This window comes from Chrysemys picta, chromosome 1 (genome assembly GCF_011386835.1).
Source record: "Chrysemys picta bellii isolate R12L10 chromosome 1, ASM1138683v2, whole genome shotgun sequence".
NCBI classification, from domain to species: Eukaryota; Metazoa; Chordata; order Testudines; family Emydidae; genus Chrysemys; species Chrysemys picta.
Window position 1 is genome coordinate 99519894 of NC_088791.1, and position 14617 is coordinate 99534510.

At 45.1% G+C, this 14617-nt stretch overlaps 1 protein-coding gene across 1 annotated transcript; it reads left to right on the forward strand.

Moving 5' to 3' along the window:
* The first annotated feature begins 1374 nt into the window (after positions 1-1374).
* CKAP4 (cytoskeleton associated protein 4) lies at positions 1375-13929 on the forward strand. Its single transcript, XM_005300785.5, has 2 exons — positions 1375-1926; positions 10328-13929. Exons 1-2 carry the CDS (start codon positions 1582-1584, stop codon positions 11660-11662), a joined length of 1680 nt encoding a protein of 559 aa, XP_005300842.1. The 5' UTR covers positions 1375-1581; the 3' UTR covers positions 11663-13929.
* Positions 13930-14617: the final 688 nt, after the last annotated feature.

The following is a 14617-nucleotide window of genomic DNA, read 5'->3' on the forward strand; positions in this document are numbered from 1 at the left end:
TATCGTTAATGGGGCAAGAAACAAAGCAGCTCCACCGAAGAACCTGAAGCAGCGGATTACCTAGTATCTCCATGAGAGTTTCCTGGAGATCTCTTGAGGGAGATTCCTGTGAAGCGAGGGAGTCAATCAATTGCCTGTTTCGCCGCTCAGACTAGGCATGTGGTGGGAGATAAGCCTGCTTTCTGCAACCCTCCTGCCCTCAACAACTCGGTTCAGCGATTCCCAAAATCAAATCCACTTACCAGGGGCCTCCTCTCCTATTTGCGCTTCCCCAGCATCTGACAGCTGTGACTGGCTAGGCTCCTCCAGGGTAGAAAAGAACTCCTGTCTGCATGCATCTTGGACCTCCCAATCATCCTCTGCCTCCTCCTCCCCCTCTTAGATTTCCTCCTCCTGGTTCAGTCCACTTGACTTGCACGCGAGCCACAGAAGTAGCCACAGTGGCCTTCGCAGTGGAGGTGGGGTCACCACTGAGTATCGTGTCCAGCTCTTTGTAGAGCCAGCAGCTCGTGGGCGCAGCATGGGAGCGGCAGTTTGCCTCCCGCGCCTTGTGGTAGGCATTCTGCAGCTCCTTAACTTTTACCCTACACTGCAGTGTGTCCCAGTCATGGTCCCTTTCTGTCATGCATCGTGAAATCTGTCCATAGGTATCATAATTCCAACAGCTGGAGCGCAGCTGGGACTGGACATCCTCCTCTCCCCAAATGCCGATGAGGTCCAGTAGCTCGGCATTGCTCCAAGCGAGGGATCACCTGGTGTGTGGAGCAGGCAGGGCCACCTAGAAAGATGCGCTGAGACCACTGCATGCATCACCAAGCAAACAGGAAGGGGCCTTTCAAAATTCCAAAGGAATGTATGGGGTGGGGCTGACGGTTGATCACCTGAGGGCAGGGCAGTAGAGTTCAAACCGATGACCAGAGATGTGAGAACAGGCATTGTGGGACACCTCCCAGAGGCCAATCACAGCACTGTAATCGCCAGGGTGTCTATTACTGGCACCGTGGCGCTGTATCCCTGGAGCAGAAAGCTGTAGGCCTCTCATCAGGGTGGTTTTTTAAAGAGTGGTACAAGTGGCTTGGCAGTGTGCACACCTCGGGAGTTACAGCGCAGAAAGCTACTCTATACAGAAACTTGCCAGCGTAGACAGGGCCTTAACTGTAGGCATGGCTCCCCTGCCTCTAGTCTGGCTAGTAGACTTCAAACGGAAAATGCCACCGAGGCAAGGAGCAGAGGATGCTACTCTCTCCTCTCCCCGCTGCAGCAGTGCATGGCTCCCCTGTAAGGTCCCGCGGGGGAATGGAGCTGGGTTGGTTGGCTGGCTTCTCTCGGTGTGCGTGGCAGCTCCCCCTTCTCCCTGGGCTGGGGAGGCGGCGCTGGGTGTGCAGCAGGGCGGGGAAGACATCGCTCCTGTGGCTGGAGTCACCCCACCCTCCTACCCCAGAGCCTCTGCCCGAACTGAATGGGGAGCGAGAGCGGCTCCTTCCCGCAGCGCTGAGCCCTTCCCGCGCTGATTAGACAGCGTAAAGCGCCGCCGGCCTCTTTCGCTGGGCAGCAGCTGCGCCGCCCGCGCTCCCAGCCGGCATGTCCGCCGCCAGACAGCGGAGCAGCAAGGGCAGCGGCTCGGCGGGCTCGGAAAAGGGAGCCCAGTCCCACTCCGGCGGCGCGGATGACGTGGCAAAGAAGCAGCAGCAGCAGCAGGCTCCCGCCAAGGGGAGCAAAGCAGCGGCTGGAGGCCGCCCGTCCCCCTGCAGCCTGGGCAAGGCTTTTCACGCTCTCTTGTCCCTCGCGCTGGTCGGAGCCGCCGTGTTCTCGGGCTGGGGCGTGCAGCACCTCCTGGGGGAGGTCAGCCAGCTCAGCCTGCGCCACGAGGGCGCGGCGCGGCAGCGAGAGGAGCTGGCTCACGCCCTGGAGGGAGTCGTGCAGAAGGTAAGGACAAGGAGGTGCCTGGTTTCTCTCTGTCCACACCTCCCCAGCTGGCAGCGCGCTCTGGCAGGGCAGCGGCGCTCTGCGCTCACCAAGTTTTCCAGGACTCCCCAAACTTTGAAGACTCCATTGCCGTGAAGGCAGAGAGAGCGCGTGGCAGTATTGCGCTAAGACAGGCCAAGCCTGGAGACAAGGCGGTGCTGGCGCTAGGCATAAGCAGGCAATGGGCTAGTCTACACTAGAAGCGCTACAGCTGCAGGGCTGTAGCACATCTGGTGAAGACGCTCTATGCTGATGGGGAGAGCTCTCCTGGCTAAGGGCTTGTCTACACTGGCAATTTACAGTGCTGCAACTTTCTTGCTCCGGGGTGTGAAAAAACACCCCCCCCCCCCAGCGCAGCAAGTTTCAGTGCTGTAAAGCACCAGTGCACCAGCGCTGGGAGCCGTGCCCCTTGTGGAGGTGTTTTTTTTTTTTTTTTTTTAGAGCGGTGGGAGAGCTCAGTGCTGCGCAGTGACCACGCAAGCCACATTAAAGTGCTGCCGCGGCAGCGCGTTAGCATTGCCAGCGTAGACTAGCCCTAATAAATCAACTCTGGGGAGAGGCAGTAGCTGTGTTGAGGGCAGAGCAGCTCTCCTACCAACCTAGCACTGTCCACACTGGCGCTCAGGTTAGAGTAATGTATGTTGCTTGCGGGGTGGCTTATTCACACCCCTGAGTTACACCGAAGTAATCTTGGATATTACTACACCATAAATAGCAGCAGAGCATGTTTTGCTTTCACTGTTTTTGACTATGCAGAGAGTGGCAGTTGAATCTGCAGCGTACTATGAAAAGCAAAAATCCCACTTGTTTTTAAAAGCAGTAGAGGTAGCACCAATACTGCTGATTGGCTGCCCCCTTACTGCTTACAGTGTCTGCCAAATTCCTACATTATCTCCAGCCAAAAGGATGAGACCAGCGACTTCTGTTGCAACTGATGTCCACAGAAGTGTAATGAAGTAGTCAGCAAAGGGTGTGGCCCACTTGATCAGAGAAGTACTCTTTTCCTTGAAACTGTAGGATACTATTTTCGCTCAAACGGAATCAGCTTCTAGGCTAGGTTTTCAGGCATGGCAGTGCAATGCACTTCCCACACCTTTCAGGATGGCTTAAAATATTTCACTTTTTAAACAAACATTAGAAATACTGTCAACTTAAAATAAAAATCACACTTCTGTTAGAAAGTGTTTTACATACAGTAACACCTGAGATTATTATAACTGAAATGGATCAGAGAAAAAATAGGTCTGGTTTTTTCAGTTTGCATTTGTTCATCTGAGAGCACCCTGTCATTCCGTTTCACTGTTTCCCCTGTGTGATCATTAAGGCCTCAAACTGTAAGCTGATCCATAGGGATGAGGGGTTTCCATGTAGGTGAAGCGTCTGCCCACATAGGTCAGTGTGCAGGATAGGGGGTTTAGTTGGTCAGTTTCTTGTTTGTTTGTGTGGGTCTTTTACACAGCAACCTGGGAAAGAAAAACGCCTACAATGAATATGTGATTGTAGAACTCAGTTTTTCATGTTGGCTGGATTTCAAGTTCACATGGTACTGACGAGCTTGACAGGCACAACATTTTAATTTGCCTAATATTTGTTTAAAGCTATATGGGGGAAGGGAGATATTGGGATAAAAAACTGGGCATGTATGACATAGGAATATAATACATGGCCACAGTATAAGAATTTAGGTAGTTATATAATTATATATTGTATTTTCTATGGCACTCATCACTTCAGTACCTGAGCAACTCACAGACTCTAGTGAATCAGATTTCAGCATCCTTGTGAAGAAGGAAAGTATTGTTTTCTCCATTTCACAGATTGGATGCTGTGGCTCAGCCAGATTAAGTGATTTGGCCAAGGTCTCACAGACAGCCTATGGCAGAGCCAAGAACAGAAGCCAGATCTCTTGAGTCCCAGTTCATGCCATCACCACAAGCCTATTTGTCCTCTAATAGCTGACAAGGGATTTAAACTAAGAGGAGTCCTGATCTGTGAAACTCGTTGGCACACAATTCAGATCAATTTCTGTCCTCTGCTTACTCAACAGACAGGAGCTGGCTGCTGTGTGTTCTGTGTGAGCACAAAAGAGAAAGAGCCAAGAAAGTGCAACATTCAAGTTTTAGTTTTTCTTCCACACCTACCATCCCTCTCTCATCAAGCACTCACTGAAAGTAGAGTTCTTTATGTCTACACTAGAAATGCTGCAGTGGTGTCACTGTAGCATAAACACTTCAGGGATGAAAAGGGTTCTTCTGTCAACCTAGTGATGTCTACATTGGGCCTTAGGTTGGCTTAACTACGCTGCATAAGGTGTGAAATTTTTCACAGCCTGAGAAATGTAGTAAAGCTGACCGCAGGGCATGTCTTCACTAGCCACATTAAAGTGCTGCTGTGTAGTTGCGGCAGACTTCCAGCGCTATAAAAAACCCACCTCCACAAGGGGAGTAGCTACTAGCGCTGGGAGCATTGTTTACACTGGCACTTTACAGTGCTGAAACTTGCAGCGCTCAGGGGTATGTTTTTTCACACCCCTGAGTAAGAAAGTTTCAGCGCTGTAAAGTGGCAGTGTAGACAAGGCGTAACTTTGTAGAGTAGACCACGCCTAAGTTTCTAGACATAATCATACTATCATTTCCCTCTTGAGAAGCCTGTTACAGCCATCATTTCTCAGGGCTAATATTTTTTTCTGTAGCAACAAGACATTTTTAAGGAGTGCTTTTTCTGAAAGAGGGCAATTCAAGTTCAGGTCCTGTAACACCAGGCAGTGTCTCTTTTATGCTTCCCTTACTTATCAAAGGGAAGACTGAGGTTATTGAAGCATCAGCATCACTCTACTAGTTTGAATACTTAGATTGGGATTTTCAAAATCTATGGGATTTGGGTGTCTAGTTCCCGTAGGTCCCTTTGAAAATCCCAGCCTTCATTTGTCCTGAGGCCTACCAGGCATAGGGATATGTCAAATGTGCTCCCTTAACCTCTAGATTGCTGTGGCCAAAATCACAAGTTAATACCAGGCTCTGAGAGAAAGGCGCACAAATGATGTTTTAAGTAATTAGTTATCCAAGGTGTGCCTACACCTTGAATACTGTGTCCAGTTTTGGTTGCCCGATCTCAAAAAGGGTATAGTGGAACTAGAAAAGGTTCAAATAAGGGCAACAAAGATGATCAAGGGTTTGGAACAGCTTCCATACAAGGAGAGAAGATTAGGGCTGTTCAGTTTAGAAACGAGCTGACTAAGGGGGGATATGATAAAGATCTAAAAAATAACGAATGCCATGGAAAAAGTGAATAAAGAAGTGTTATTTACCCTTTCCCACAATACAAAAACCAGGGGTCACCCGATGAAGTTAATAGCAGCAGGTTTAATACAAGAGGAAGTACTTTTTTCACACAGCTAACCTGTGGAACTAATTGCCTTGGGATGCTCTGATGATGAAAAGTATAACTGGGTTAAAAAAAGAACTTGGGTACATTCATAGAGGATAAGTCCATCAATGGCTATTAGCCAAGATGGTCAGGGACGCAACCATGCTCAGGGTGACCCTAAACCTCTGACTACCAGAAGTCAGGAGTGGAAGACGGGTGGATCACTTCAAAATTGCCCTGTTCTGTATGCTCCCTTTGAAGCTCTGGTACAGGCCACTGTTGGAGACAGGATGCTGGGCAAGATGGACCATGGTCTGACCCAGTATGGCTGCTCTTATATCTGTGTTCTAGTTCCAAAGGGAAATAAAACTCCACCAACATGTATGTCAGGGATGGCTAATATGAGGCATGCATTTCTAACGTAAGGATGAAAGGCAGAGGGAGGAGATCAATTCATGGCCTTATATCACTATAGGATCCTGTGCTATACAGCACTGCCAGTTCAGGCTGCCTTGAGGAAACTCTGCCCCCCCACCCTCTTTGGTCTTTTGCCATACAGAGCAATTGTCAGAAGTAAGAGTTATATAAGCTCATCTGCTATTCACAGCTGTAGGAAGGGAAGGGAAGGGAAATGACGTGGAAATTTGTAGTTAGTCTTTGTAGTATAGCACAATTTACAGAGGAGCTAAGATTATTTGACATGTTAACATGACTGGTTCAAGGAGAAAACTGGTTGTCAGTAGAAGAATATTTTTCAGTCTTATATATGATATTAAGCCTTTCAAAGACTGATTGGAATCCATGCCTTCGGGGGCACAGCTAGACACACACCTCTTGATTCATTTTTTCCACAGCATTCATGATGTTATAGACATTTATGATGCCCCCACCCCCACTCATCTCTCTTCTAACCTGAACAACCCTAATCTTTTTAGCCTCTTCTTGAATGGAAGTCATTCCAAACCCTTGTTTTATAATGAATGTGAACTGTTATTTTGAAGTTAGGGTTTTATACCTTTCTTGCAAAGGGTTCATGTAGGGGCCAGCTAGCCGTTGTTTAGAGTAAATGGGCTGAGTACGTATTAAGATGAATTAAATTAGGAATTGGTCTAGCTTGACTACTGTGGGCGGCTTGATTCTTTGTTACATCACAACTCTGATCCTCAACCATGTGGCCCTGTAGTATGTTAAAGGTGCAGGGGAACAGCTTCAATCTACATCACTTGGCATATGGTCCATCAGGGTCATTACAAGAGGAGAATCAGGCATAGTAGAGCTCCATTCTACCATGCCCTGACACACACCCTTCTCCTTATGTCAGGAAAGAGGGTGGGGATCTGTCTCATATATAGACTCACAGACTTTAAGGCCAGAAGGGACCATCGTGATCATTTAGTCTGACCTGCACATTGCAGGTCACAGAACCTCACCCAGCCACTCTTGTAATAGACCCATAACCTCTGACTGAGTTACCAAAGTCCTCAAATCATGTTTTAAAGACTTCCAGTTACAGAGAATCCTCCACTGGCCATATCTGGCATTTTAGGTCTGACATGGCACATTGTGACATTAGAGAGCCAGATTCTCTGGTCCGATAACCGTAACATTTGGAGACAGGTTAGTTAATAGGATGAATTTAGCACATTAGTTTAATTTTACAGCTGTATCTCCAAGAAGAGTTGGGTGAGCAATAGTTTCCCTGCACTATGTAAGACTTATAAACATCTGATGTGTGACATGACAACTTTAAAGAGATACAGAAAAAAATTCTGTAGTGAAAAACTCTGTATATGGTAAAATCAGACTGAAAGACAACTGGGCGGTAGCTACTCATAGAACCACATTATCAATTTAATACCCAAATTGCTATGTGGCAATGGTTAACATCATTATCCACATTTTCCCACTTAATTTCTTTCTAGTCTCATATACGATCTTCAGGGTACAAACTGCTTAAAATGTAATCCTTCCTTGAAGTCTTAAAAGTGGCCTGCAAAGGAAAGGATTCTAACACACACACCCACCCACCCACCCACCCCTTTTGGTTCTTTATGATATATAAAGGAGACCTGGGACTTTTTTTTGAGATGAGAGGGGTAAGGAGTTAAGGGCATGGGCAAGGTAGGTTTTTTCCTGCTTATTTTTCTATTAGAAATATCAGGTCTTATCCACTCTGTTTTTCCTGAACTGGAGAAGCAGTGAGATTATAACATAATCAAATTAGATTGAAACTTGAGCAGTTGAGAGGGAATTAGATTTTTGAACAGGCTGTTTAAAATTTTGCTTTTTGTTAACACCCGTTTACCTCAGACACCTGACAAATGTTTGGGAGAAAGACGGTCTTTGTTAAAGATTCAAATACTCTTTATCCCTTCAACAGAAGGCGAAGAAAAGGCCCCTTGGTGCTCCAGCAAAACAAAAAATAGATATATTATTCTTGGTGTTTCTTAGGGCTTTTCTACACTACTGCTTAAGTTGATGTAACTTATGTCGCTCAGAGGTGTGAAAAAACCACTCCCGAGTGATGTAAGTTACATCGACTTAAAGTGTTGTGTACATCGTGCTATGTCAGTGGGAGACACTCTCCCGCCGACATAGCTTCCGCCTCTCGTTGAGGTGTAGTAATTACGTCTATGGGAGAGCACTCTCCCATCGACGTAGCACGTCTTCACCAGACGTGCTACATTGGTGCAGCGCGGTAGTGAAGACAAGCCCTAAGGAATAAATTTAGTAGGCTTTGAAAAAAATTGGAGGACGGGGAGAAACCTTTTACCCCTTCTCTATACATACTGAAGAAAAAAAGGATAGTAAAACCATGTTTCCTTTGCAGGTCACCTGTAAAGTTTGGGGATTACTTGGACCTATCAACAGTAGATCATTTAATGTTTGCATTGGAAACAAAATTCAAAGACTTTTGGCCAAATCCTGCGGTCCTTACTTAGCTCAGACTCCCGCTGAAACCAAGGGAGGTTCAACCAGAGCACCCAAACCTGCAAACATGTATCTTAGGCTTGGTCTACACTACCCCCCTAATTCGAACTAAGGTACGCAACTTCAGCTACGTGAATAACGTAGCTGAAGTTCGAAGTACCTTAGTTCGAATTAGTTCGAACTTACCTTGGTCCACACTCGGCAGGCAGGCTCCCCCGTCGACTCCGCGGTACTCCTCTCGCCGAGCTGGAGTACCGCAGTCGACGGCGAGCACTTCCGGGTTCGACTTATCGCGTCCAGACTAGACGCAATAAGTCGAACCCAGAAGTTCGATTTCCAGCCGTCGAACTAGCGGGTAAGTGTAGCCAAGGCCTGAATAACTTACTTACTCATTAGTAACTGAATTAATTAGCTAACTCGTGTGGGACGTGTTTGCAGGCTCGAGAGCTGAATGAAGACTTCAGGACTTGGCCTTTTATAGTTAAAAATAAGATATTTTCTTTTAAGTGCATCCATTTAATAATGTTATTTACAAAATGAAACCAGCTCTGAAGCAGCTTATCTCATCAATAAACCTGATAGATTGTGTGGCAGTACTGATTAATGCACGCTCCACATGTGTAGCGGGGAATGAGTCAAGACAGTGTCTCCAGGACTCCTGTAGCATGAATTATTCACCACTGCCACACAGCCAAAACCTGTCAGAGTTCTTCTGTGCAGGATCCCCACTGAAGTTGGCGTGAACTTTTAAAATCAGTGTGTGTGTGTGTGAGAGAGAGTGAGAGTGAGTGAAGTTAGTGCTTGTGGAACATGCCGCCTTCATAGACCCAAAGACTGAAATTCTGTTTATCCACAGAATGGGACCAGCCAGGCAATCGCCGTGCAAGCTTCCCCACTCATATGCCTAGATCCTTGTTCTAGGGGGGAGAGGTAGTTCAGTCTTCATGCCCAGTGATGCCTTGGGCTCTGAGCTGAGACTGCCAACAAATGTGCCAGTCATAGCCAACTGTGGAGGTAATTTTTGTGATTTGGACAGGGAGCTGGACTGAGACCATCAGCTAATACCAAACAGGCAAAGCCCTTCATATTCTCAGAAGAATTCCTGGGTTTTGAAAAAGCCACTATTTGTAGGGTGACCAGACAACAAATGTGAAAAATCGGGACGAGGGTGGGGGGTAATAGGAGCCTATATAAGAAAAAGACCCCAAAATCGGGACTGTTCCTATAAAATCGGGACATCTGGTCACCCAAACTATTTGGGTTTTACCAACTTCACTTCAATTTTGGCTTTTTCACGACCTGGGAATTTTTCAGAGAAGCTCCCCTGCTGCCCCTGGCCCGTCAGCACAGCCAGGGGGCACACAGCCCCATCTGCTCCCCTTCCTGACAGAGCCTGTATAGGACATGCTCTCGTCCTGACTCCAACCCTTTTTCAATACCAGTCTGTCCACTTTCCCTGCACAGGCTGTCTGCCCTGACAGCCAGGGTCAGGAGGGGAGCAGAAGGCTGCACCCCGTGAGCACTGGTCCCTCTATTGGACAGAGCCCACTCCAGACACTGGTTCTTCAGCACGGCCCCTGGGCATAGAGCTCCATCTGCATCCCCTGCTGGGCATAGCTATGCTGGCATAGCCCCCTAGCGTAGATGCAGCCTATACCAACGGAAGGAGTTGTTTTCCCAATGTAGGAACACCACCGCACTGAGCAACATTAACCACTTGGCTGGAAGTATTCTGTCAAGATACCTGCATCTATACGGGGGGTTTTGTCAGCCATAACTATGTCGGTCAGGGATGTGTTTTTTCACACCTCTCTCCAACACATCTATGTCAGTATAACTTTTCAGTGTAGCCCAAGCTTTTGTTTCTTCGTGCCTCAGTTTCCTATTTGATAATAGTACTTCCCAGCATCACAAGAATGCTTTGAGGGAGGGAATATTAAAGATTCTAAGGTGCTCAGATACTACAATAGTGGGGGTTATAAGTAAATTAGGTAGATAGCAACATCCTCAGCAACTAACATAAGATGAAAATTTAAGTTGCAAATATGTGGATTTCTGTTTTTAGGTGCATTCTCTTCAAGCCACATTTGGAGATTTTGAATCCATGATGAAAAGTGCTCAGCATAAACAAGAAGTTACTGAGAAGAGTGTTAAACAAGGGGAGAGTGAAATAAATCGAATCAGTGAAGTTCTTCAAAAACTACAAAATGAAATCCTGAAAGACCTGTCTGATGGCATCCATGTGGTAAAGGACGCAAGAGAACGAGACTTCATGTCGCTTGAAAACACTGTGGAAGAAAGATTAACAGAGTTGACCAGGTCTATCAATGATAACATTGCCATATTCACTGAAGTCCAGAAAAGAAGCCAAAATGAAATCAACGATATGAAAGCAAGGGTGGCTTCACTGGGAGAAATAGATGTGTATAAACATGAATTAAAGGCTCTGAAAGATGCTGTTGATGAGATGCAAACATCCATGAAAACCAAAGAAAAGGCCATAGAGTCTCTGAAAAGTACAATAGAGTCCATGGAATCTGATGTTTATACTGAAATCAAAGCATTAGTCAACCTCAAACAGGAACTTGAGAAGTTCAAAGAGACTGCAGACACAGAACACCTTTCATTAAAAGCTTTTCAAGAGAAAGTTCTTAAAGCTGAAGAATCCATTATGCAGCTCCCTGATGAGATTAAAAGACTTGATGAAGATTTACTGCAAATTAAAGCCAACCTTAACAAACAGGAAGAAAATGTACTCTCCAAAAATGTGTTAGAAACCCTTGAAAAGAACAGGGAAGACTCTGAATTCAGATTCAGACGTGTAGAAGACAATTTTCAGTCTCTAAGTTCTACTGATACTCAACAGACTGAAAAGATGGAATCACTTCTTTCTAAGCATGAAGAGTATGAAAGCAAGCTCGCTGCTCTAGAGGAAGCCATTGCATCTCTACGTAGTACCTCAGATGTTGATGTACATTCAATAACCGACACTGTGCGAAGTCTTAGTGAATCTCAGCTCTCATTATACAATGATGTTGATGAACTGAGAAGAAGTGTGAGTGACCTACCAGACTCTGCTGATGCACTTCATAACATCCAGAAACAAGTTAGTGCTTTGCTGGATCAAGAAAAGCCTCAGATGGGCCAAGCACAATCTCAAGACTATCTTGAAAAACTGTCTTCTGTAGAAGGCTCTGTAGACAAATTAAGATCTTTTGTCAATCAAGTCGAATCTGACTTGAAAATGATAAGAACTGCAGTAGATAGTTTAGTTGCTTACTCAGTGAAAATAGAAACTAATGAGAACAACGTGGAGTCTGTGAAGAGTTTGGTAGATGACCTAAGGAATGATTTGGATAGATTGTTTATGAAAGTAGAAAAGATACATGAAAAAGTTTAAGTGAACAGTGCTAATTGTGCAAGTATTGAATTTAAAAGAATAGCTTTTGTATACCCAGTGTTTTGACACCTCCAAAAAAAACGAGGACACATAATTAGAGACAGTTCTGTTTAGTTCCTGGATCGCTCTTCTGTTTAGTTTCATTTTTTAAAGTTTTGGATGGATAGGTGGGTGAGTAGGGTAAGTAGGCCTAGTCTACACTAGAAAGTTGTACTGCTTTAAGTATACTGGTATAGTCACAGCAGCACAATCTCCCTACTGTAGACATAGGCTTGGTCTGTACTTAAAATTAGATCGACCTACCTTCATCGCTCAGGGCTGTGAAAAATGCGTCCCATGCAACATAATTAGGTTGACCTAACTCCCTGTGTAGATGCAGCTAGGTCAAAAGAAGAATTCTTCTGGTGACCTCGCTACCACCTCTTGTAGTTAATCCGTCTCTCCATCAACTGAAAAAAACCCTTCTGTCGTTGTAGAAAGCATCTACACTATGATGCTACAGTGGCACAGCTACAATGCATAGCTGTGCCACTGTAGCAGCTGTAGTGTAGACATGCCCATAAATATATTGATATCAAGGTGCTTTATACTGGATTAGCTATTCCCATAGTGGAAGGGGAGTAACTGTATTGGCATAAGGTACCTTATACTGCTGTAACTGCATCCACACTAGGGCTTTTAGTGGTATTACTGTTTTGATTAAAACTGAACACACCCTTAATCAAAATATTTATGCTGGTAAAACTTTTACGTGTAGACTAGGCCTGAGGCAACTCATCTGTTTCTTCAGCTTATTCCACAGTGTAAGGAAAGAAGCAAGTTCTGACTGCCATGCATACATAACCGCACACAGGAGAACTCATGGAGCTGGGAGAAGTATAGGGCAACTACAGACTCTAGATCTCCAAAAAACCTGAGACAAGAGCTGCTGAGGGGTGTTCGAGGGCACTGCTAAAGAGTACACATACATTTGTGCCCATATGCCCCTTTCCCCAGCACCTCCAAACCCCCATGTACAGATTAGCATGGCTGGGAGGAGGAATCTGAATTGAAGGATGTGATTCATTGCCAGAGGGCTCAGTAACGTTTTGCCATGTTATTTTGAGATTATTTACATTGTCAGAATCTTTCCCTTGAAGTCCTAATTCCTTTTTTGTGATATCATGGTTAGTTGCTGGGGAGATGATTGGGGCTTTGAGTGAGAAAGACTGAGGAGAGAAACTAAAAACACCACCGCCTGTGCCGGCACAGCCCCCTAGAGTAGATGCAACCTACACTGACACAGGAGTTGTTCTGCCTGTGTAGGAACACCACCTCCCCCAGTGACTTTCGCTATGCCAACAGAACCTCTCTTCTATTAGCACACAAACGGGGGGTTTTGTCAGCATACCTATGTTGCTGCATGGGGAGGGGCGTCACACCCCTGACTGACGTAGCTATGCCAGGGTATGTTTTAGGTGTAGACCAGGTCTAAGCCTGCTAATAATACCACAGGAGGAGGAAGAGAAGATTCAGAATGATACCAACAGAATTGTTTCTAAAAAAAAAAAATGCCTTTCAAGATTGCCCTTGAGGTGACAGTGACTTTAATTAGTATTATTGTATTCTGTACCACTGGAGTCAGTGGAAGTGTGTCATTGACTTCAGTGGAGTGGAAGCAAGCCTCAGGTTGGCTGAGAACCACAATATGTGTCAAATATTAAAGAATTTCAGGCATTCTAAGAACCTCTCGAACATGGAACTTTCTGGGGGTTTGTACCCTAGAAAAGGATTTCTGATTTCTTTTCTTTCTGAGGTTTACTTTTCAGAGGTTGTTTTTCAAAGGTATTTATGCCTAGGTGCAGACCGCTCTGTACATGGGGATATCTGCTAGCCCACATTACAGAGAGTGTAATGCATGCCCTTTTTTAGTCAACTCTTTGGCTGCATTAGAAAATAATTCATAGTATTAGCACCTCCCACAAGTGGTAATTTCTGGGAACAGCAGAGGTAAAGAGGGAGTCCCCTCCGATATTTAAGAATAAAATACCCAGTCATCTGTAATGCTGTTACCACTGTACATAGTGAGAAGTTGCTAATAAGTCAACTAAGTCTTCATAAGTGAGGTGGATGCACTGCATTGAGATAATTTTGTTGTTACTTTTTGAACTGCACTGTTCTTGTTGACTTTCCTTTTCAAGTTTTTAACAGTTGTTTAGGTTACTGTGAAGTGAACTGTATGGCTTATTTACAGTATTTTTAATACATAATAAACACTTGGAATTGTATTTTTTTTTCATGTTGCTTATTGTGAAAGATACTTAATTTAGCATTTTACAGAATATTCCCACTGAGGTTCAGGAGCTAGCTGGCGGTGGGGTGGAAAAGCCTCTCACTTGTTCATCAGAGCCTCAGCTTTAATTTCAAAACCCAAAGTAACAATCTAGCAGCTGTTATGATTGTGAAGAAAACCTTGACAATGTGGCGTGAGCATAAGTGATGCAACCATGTTTATCTGAGTTTGCAAAGAGCCTGAAACAATAGCTCTGGGTTGTGAACTGTCCCATTTATTTCAGTGAATGCTAGTTCAGATCCCAGCAATGATCTTTTAAAATGCCAGTTAACTATTTCATTGCCCAAAGCATATAAAATAGAAATATTTGTCAGTTCAGGGCAACTGTACCTGTATTCCCCCCCTATGGTCTAGCCAGGATAGCCAGTCCAGGCTCCTCAGCCATCACCTGTCTGGGGTGGATACCCAATCTCTTTTCCTTCTGACCAGGGTATTTCCAGGCTGACCAGTTCCCTGCTACCCTGCTCTTTTTCTCATTAAAGAGTACCCTAAGCAGGCCAGCTTCACTTCTCCCTTCAGATGATATGCAGTATAATTGCCACAATTTTAAGTTACCACACAGTTCTTTCTAAGCAAGCAGATTTTATTTTTAAGGTAAAAGCATCACAGAGAGAACCTATTAA

Bases quoted from the DNA above. Each gene is read 5' to 3' on its own strand.
- CKAP4 (XM_005300785.5), top strand. From the start codon at position 1,582: ATGTCCGCCGCCAGACAGCGGAGCAGCAAGGGCAGCGGCTCGGCGGGC. The intron at 1,927-10,327 runs GTAAGGACAAGG...TTCTGTTTTTAG, and splicing joins TGGAGGGAGTCGTGCAGAAG to GTGCATTCTCTTCAAGCCAC.